The sequence below is a fragment of the Amyelois transitella genome, chromosome 9 (assembly GCF_032362555.1).
Source record: "Amyelois transitella isolate CPQ chromosome 9, ilAmyTran1.1, whole genome shotgun sequence".
Taxonomy (NCBI): Eukaryota; Metazoa; Arthropoda; class Insecta; order Lepidoptera; family Pyralidae; genus Amyelois; species Amyelois transitella.
The window spans coordinates 8,019,363-8,026,767 of record NC_083512.1 but is presented as its reverse complement, the minus strand read 5'-3'; the positions used below and the strand labels follow the sequence as shown (position 1 = coordinate 8,026,767).

The 7,405-nt window shown below is 34.5% G+C and overlaps 1 protein-coding gene across 1 annotated transcript; it reads left to right on the top strand.

Annotated features, from left to right (window-relative positions):
- The first annotated feature begins 254 nt into the window (after nucleotides 1-254).
- Nucleotides 255-7,198, top strand: LOC106142896 (aldehyde dehydrogenase 1A1). Its single transcript, XM_013344835.2, has 11 exons — nucleotides 255-381; nucleotides 945-1,049; nucleotides 1,678-1,945; nucleotides 3,233-3,349; nucleotides 4,039-4,226; nucleotides 4,428-4,530; nucleotides 4,658-4,842; nucleotides 5,308-5,472; nucleotides 5,712-5,869; nucleotides 6,217-6,291; nucleotides 7,076-7,198. Exons 1-11 carry the CDS (start codon nucleotides 355-357, stop codon nucleotides 7,143-7,145), a joined length of 1,461 nt encoding a protein of 486 aa, XP_013200289.2. The 5' UTR covers nucleotides 255-354; the 3' UTR covers nucleotides 7,146-7,198.
- The last annotated feature ends 207 nt before the right edge of the window (nucleotides 7,199-7,405 follow it).

The following is a 7,405-nucleotide window of genomic DNA, read 5'->3' as shown; positions in this document are numbered from 1 at the left end:
ATATTATATAATTAAGACTGAGTCTAGAAAAGGTCTTCGCTCCGGTTATAACTATACATAGTTCCCGTAGAACTTGCAAAAACCTTATACTTGGCGCTAAATACACGCGGGCGAAGCTGCAGGTAACAGCTAGTTTCAAATAAAATGAAATAATATTTATAGTTTTTTTAATGATCAGAGTCGATTCTTTCTCTGCAATCAACGGAATCAACACGGCGTACGTATGAGTAATACTTGATCTTATCAATTTTTTAAAGAGATAACCGTTATCTGAAACAAACTTTGTAACATATAAACAGGTAGTCTTCAATTTGTTTAGTTGTGGTGAAAACAGTGCTCGGAAAAGACGTTATAATGGCCCCTCAAATCAAATATACAAAGGTAAAACTTTTATAGTTAGCTGCTTCTCTTCCTATGCAAATTGTAAATGCCAATCGAGGGAAAGTGTAATATTTTTTTTGGCGATGGGCTAGCTACTTGTGACTATTTGAATCGCAAACTATTGTTGAGCCTAGCTATAGCTAAACGTGGCCTTTCAGTCTTTTTGAGACTGCTTGCTCTGTCGACCCCAAAAGGGATAAATACATAAAAAAGTTAATTATTATAAGGTTCATTCGACGCGCAAGGAATTCCCGCAACGAAACTGCTACGGATGCGATACATTTCGAGTTGGCTAATTATTAATGTGTTTAATTAATAACTTGAAGTTTGTTCTGAATCAAATGTTAATTAATTGTTATAAACGCATTTTAGCTAGTATTTTATAAGGAAAAAAGTCATTGCGTAAAATTTCATATTTCGATAAGTGACATACCTAAATTGTACATTAATTATGAACAAGTTGCGCCCTGTGAATTACAATTCTTTGCATAAACGAAAATACACAGGAGTAGATAGTTTTTTAATGAGATCTCTTATCTATTGAATTTATTTTTTTATTCTAGTTGTTTATTGACAATGAGTGGGTGGATTCAAAGAGCGGGAAAACATTTGAGACCCGCTCCCCGCACGATGGCTCTGTCATCGCTACGGTTGCTGAAGGTGACAAAGTGAGTTTTTAATTATGTGCATCTCCATTACCTATACATGCGTTTAAATAAAACTTGTATGAATATAAAATGAAACGACAAAAGTGTGTAGGAATCTTGGTAAATGGAAAGATGGTGCATCTACCAAGCCTTCAGTTCACTTGTGCATGTGCATGAAGGTAAGTGTGTCTTTTCGACGAAATCTCACTTCCGTGACATCCTTTGTGCCCGTGTACAAACAAAACATAGGGAAGGGATGCGAACGTTTATACCGTTTTGCGAATGCCTGCAAGCTATTTGAGGAAAGATGTCTGTTCATACCACCTTTACCGTGCCGAAGGTAGAAAGCCATAAAATGCTATTTTTTTGTCAGTGCCATTCTAAACTCAAAACTGAGGGTGGCGATAATAGAGCACAGTAGATGGTATAACATTTTGATATAAGTTATTTATTTTCCTTTATTCTTTCTTGTGGTCTCTATAAACACACCCACCCGTTACAAAGGGATTCTGAGATCGAGAGTTTGATTCCTGGCACAAGAAATGAGCATAATTTTCCATGCCAATTTTATCTCTACTACGGTGGTATATAAATAAAGTTGTGTCTCTATTACAACATACCTTGTCTAATTGTGCACGTTACTTTGCAGGCAGATATAGACGAAGCAGTAAAGGCAGCTCGTCGTGCTTTCCACCGCAACTCAGAATGGCGGCTCATGGATGCTTCCCAGAGAGGCCGCATCCTGACCAAATTCGCAGACCTGGTTGATAGAGATGTAGAATACCTGACCAAACTGGAGTCTTACGATAACGGAATGGTGATAAGCATAGCGCAGAGGTTTGTTGGTGGTGTGACAAAATTCATAAGGTACATCGCCAGCTTGGCAGACAAAATTCAAGGCGACACCATACCAGTTGGTGAGTTAAAAAATATTTTATATCGCCTCGATATTCTTGAATAAAGTTTAATTATTTTTGCGGTCGTCCTGACAATAGATTAGGTCAGAAGTCAGAAGTAACATCTTATAATACCATGTTTTGAGCAAATAAAATTATGATTATGGTTATGAGGATACCTACGCTAAACTGACGAGTTTTGATGAAGAGACATATGTATGAGGATAAAGCGAAAGAAGTATGCAGGGATCGTTTCAAATTGAAAGATGTAAGGGAAAGAGGTGTGATTTTATGTGTTTGATTTTTAGACATTTTAGTATTGTGAATGTTAAGTACTATTTTGTCTTTTACAAAGAAAGACTGATGTTGCCGAGAGACAAGCATTTGCTTTCAAACATTAGTCTCCCACAATCTTATCGTGAAAGTGTATTTACAATGTGTTTCTCGACTTTGGACAAAATGTATTGTTTATTTACGTCAAATTTACGCGTTCGTTTATAGATTTAGTTATGTTCTAGATAAATAATGATTACTAAAAGATAATATAAATTTATTATTGATTAAAAAAATTTCATCTTTAAATCTGCGTGTAAAGTAGTAAGAGGTCGCGAAAATCCTTTAGGTCGTTAGATAATTTGATGAGTTCAAAGGCTTTTAATAACCACAGATTTGAAAACATTTTGATCATTTGAAAACCTAGGTACTTGGCAAAATGTTGAAAGTAATAAAAATTATCTACTTTTATTTCATTAACCATTTGATATTATTTCTGACAGTAAATTTCACAACATGCTGATATATTGTCTGAAATTTTACTTTACTAAAATATTTATTTTAATATGCATTTGCATACATATTTTAATTACTTCTGATGCAAAAGTTAATTACGTCATTATTATAATAACATCACATTTGGCATCATGTAAATACAAGACATGATATCTTTTTAATAACTTTTAGTGATACTTTTGTTTACCTCGGTAAACAATGCATTTACAGTTCACGTACATATTTACATTCATTTTATGTTTATCTTCCTTTTCCTTCTATGTAAGTACTGGTTACTCCTCTGGAAAGGAGGTCGGGGAGCTCCTTTTAACCATCATACTAGATTGAGTCGACCATCTGACCTCAGCCCATATTTTTGAGGATCATGATAAACGCTGCACTATATGAATGTGCCAAGTCAGTTAAGACAGAGACTACATCTTACATTCAACAATCATTTCATGCAAGCTCGTTAATTGGATCACTCCTGCTTATAACTCTCTGGTAATAGCAACCAAATAATATTATTCTATTACACAGATGGTGATGCCTTCTCATACACATTGAAGCAGCCAGTCGGCGTGTGCGGTCTCATCTTACCCTGGAATGTGCCCATCCTGATGTTCGTCAACAAGGTGGTTACCGCATTGGCAACAGGTAATTTCCTCATTTATCCGAAACACAATTATCCGCAATAGTTTTAACACTTTTCATTTAAATACGAATTTTAGTAAAATATTTAGACTTGTTATTTTACTTTCAATTCCTAAGCTGATTTGTTTAAGGAATTTTATGATTTCAGTAGAAAATTGGTCAAAAAAAGTCTCAACTCGATATAAAATATTTTATGTAGATAGGTTCCAGATAAAATCTGGGATCAGAGAATATAAAAAGAAATGAATCATTTAAATTGATTTTCTTAGACGATAAGTTACTGTAGATATATGGTTTATTTTTTTGTATTAAATGTTGTAATAATTATTTTAAGGGATTTATCGTAGAATTGTTATCTTTGTTATATATTATATCATTATCTGTTTCAAAAAACATCACCTTGTACATAACAAACAGCTGCTAATCTTAGCAATAAAAAATGGTGTATGATAAAAATGAATATGATAATAATCAGGATCGGTCAAACGGCGCAACCCGGCTCCTCTCCAGAGAAGATGTAACCGGGATTTATATTTATTTATAACTGTTTTGTTGTTGTAACTCAAAAGTACAATAAGTGGAGTTAATGCTAATAGCACTTTAAGTCTACCTATTGTACTTTTAATGTTAATAGCATTCTCATTAATATCATGAGGAACAACAAGAACTCTTTGTATTTTATTCTCTTATAGGTTGCACCGTGGTCGTAAAGCCGGCAGAGCAAACCCCGCTGACAGCGCTGGCCCTAGCGGCTCTGCTGAAGGAGGCGGGAGTGCCGAAGGGCGTCGTGAATATCGTCAATGGCTACGGAGAGACCGCTGGAGTGGCGCTTACGCATCATCCACATGTCGCTAAAATCTCCTTTACAGGCTCAGCAGAGGTAATTTAAGTTGCTATTGCATCAAATCTGCTACAGGCACTTATTGAGTCAGAAAAGGCCAATATTGGAGTCCTATATTTCAGCTAAGTTATTATGTTTTGTTTCGAAAAGAAGCAAATATAAGTTCTATATACTATTTATCATAGTTATGCACGAATAAACTAAACATTTTAGTGTCTGACAAAAAACATTATTCTTTAGGTCGGGAAGCTTATTCAACAAGCAGCCGGTTCTAGAAACCTAAAACGAGTGACCTTAGAACTCGGAGGCAAGAGTCCTCTTATCATTATGGATGATGCCGATTGTAAGTTGTTTTGTTAATTCTTTTTGCATTCAATATAAGTTGCATCGTAGATTGGTTGATATAAATCTATTTTTGTCTCGAATATTTAGTAACTAGAGTATTTTCTTAAATATATTTTGTATTTCAGTAAACATCGCGGTACCATTTGCGGCGAACGGAGTGTTCGCCCATCAAGGTCAGATTTGTATCGCCGCATCGCGTTTGTACGTCCAGTCGAATATATACGACAAGTTCGTAGAAGCAGCAGTGAACTTCGCAAAAGGAATTAAAGTCGGCGATCCGAACGACCCGACTGTACATCAAGGTCCTCAGGTACGGTTACCAGTGCTAAAATAATAAATGAGCGGCAAGTCAGTTGGTTTTTACGAGTAGGTGGCAAAAGGGCTGTTCGGCTTCTATTTGGATATTCTAAATTATTGAGACTTTTATTATGTATGTTGAAATTATATGAAGTTTTTTTTCCCATTCGGTAATGATGTGATCGTCTCGTGAAGTGACCATGAATACTTTCTCAGGTGAGACTGTCGTAAATAAACGTCTTTGTTCGTTGAGCTCAATACTGACCAGTCATAATTTGAGTTGTCGAAAATTTCGTCTTCTTAGATTTAATTAAATTTAAAACATTAATAACTTTAGTTTAAAAAGAGAAAATTAAGAGATGTCTGACATCTTTTTCAGTATTTGTTTGTATTAAAAGATTGGCAAATTCATAACAACATGCTTTTCTGACATCTAATGAATATAATTTCACTATTGAGGTATTTGACCTATTTACAGGTGGAAGAAGAGATGATGAACAAGGTACTTAGATATATCGAACAAGGCAAGAAAGAGGGCGCAAAATTATTAACCGGAGGAAAAAGAATTGGTAACAGGGGCTATTACATCGAGCCCACCGTGTTTGCTGATGTCGATGATGAAATGACCATAGCGAAGGAAGAGGTAAATTTTTAACAAGAAATTTTTTTCAACAGATACAAATAAATTCTTTGAAAAGAACATTCAACGGTTAATAGGTATTTTATTAATTTACCAACTAAGATCTAAAATGTGCCACTATAGTCAGCCAGTAGCGATAATTTTGCGAGAGTCTTTTGGGTATTTCAAACCTCAAGTTACGATGAGGTTTTTAATTATTTTTTTGGAAATTAATTAATTTTGTTAAAATCATGATTTGACAGATCTTTGGACCTGTCCAAAGCATCCTGAAGTTTGACACCCTGGAAGAGGTCATCGACCGCGCCAACGACACCAACTACGGCCTGGCAGCCGGCATCTTCACCACCAACGTCAACACAGCGCTTCAGTTCTCCAAACACGTTGAAGCTGGTGTAGTATGGTAAATAATTCATTATTCTTTTGGAATTATGTAGAAAATCAGTGTCTTAAATATCAGCAAATTTATTTAAATTGATATCACACTCTGAAACCACTTGCGACACCGCGCCATGTAACGACCCAAGAGCTCATTGCTTAATATCAAACGTTACCTGGATTGTATTCAAAAGACCGAACTCAAGCTTTTATTAAAAGAGGTGAGTCTGTAACCGCGACAGAAAAAAATATCAAAATAACATCATCGATGTACAACTGTGGAAACTCCTTTTGCTGAAAAGTCGGTCGAAGTTATTTATTTGAATATAGTAAAAAGAGCGATACATAACCCTTTTTATATCATAATTGCAGGGTAAATACATATTTGTATACGGGAGCACAATTGCCATTTGGTGGCTTCAAGGATTCCGGCCTAGGACGTGAAAAGTAAGTGTATCAATATTATTTACTTTGCCTACAGACAAAGGATAATTAATGATAAAAGATTTATCAATTTGGACTATCAAATTTTTATATATCAATCATATAATGAATGATAAGTTTCGCAATGTTACAGGTAAGATAGAAAATAAATATTTACTTGTAGTACATATATATTAATTGACACGTATGTACATTTTGAAATATTTTAAACTTTCGCAAGGATTTTAATCAAATTGTTTATTCAAGTATAACCACAACAGAGTTGGTATTTAGTGAAAAATTCTTATGTAGAAAAAGTAGCTAAAACCTGAAGAATGTTCTAATGATGCGAAGCGATGGAGCGGGAATGTGGCCCTCGATTGAAAATACCTTTGATTTATTTGATGTGGAAAACATTTTAACGGAGTGTGCCAACAACAGAAATTTGAAAATAAATTTACAATTGGTTAAGAGTTACAGAGGAAAAAGAACATGAAGTATTTCAATTGTCGATTGCCTGCTTGAACTTCGACATACTCGTACTATACTTCTCTATACTCTAACGGCACGGTTAGTTTTACTGTAGTCCAATTTAACATATTCAGTCCAATTTAATTTACGAAACCACACTATTGCAAGCAGGTAACATATGTTATAAATAAACATATATAGATTTGAAATATAAATAAAATCATAATAGGTGGTTGAAGTGGTTTTAAGACTGTGATCACGTAAATTTATATAATATCAGCGCTTCATTGAAAAGTTGTATTTAACATACGTAAGTATATGTTCTTTTTATTTCTAGTGGCATGAACTGCGTGGATCCCTACTTAGAGGTGAAGACAGTCACTGTGGCATTGCCGAAGAAATTATAGAGAAATGAACTTGATTGGCATTGAATTTCTTAATAAAAACCGTGTTACTTGAACCACTTTTTACTATATACATACATAAAATTAACCTGACTGCAAAAAGACAACATACATACTTAAATATAATATGTATGTTGTCTTTTTATAAAATTACGTCTATATCCTTTGCAGAGTAGACACAGCCTTGAAAAAAACAATATCGAACTTTTGAAATAATCCCGCGGGTGTGAACTGCATAGAGAATATTATCCAGTATCCTATTT

Coding starts and splice junctions, on each gene's coding strand:
- LOC106142896 (XM_013344835.2), top strand. CDS start 355: ATGGCCCCTCAAATCAAATATACAAAG. Junction 1,050..1,677: donor CGGTTGCTGAAGGTGACAAA/GTGAGTTTTTAA, acceptor GTTACTTTGCAG/GCAGATATAGACGAAGCAGT. Junction 4,843..5,307: donor CTGTACATCAAGGTCCTCAG/GTACGGTTACCA, acceptor ACCTATTTACAG/GTGGAAGAAGAGATGATGAA.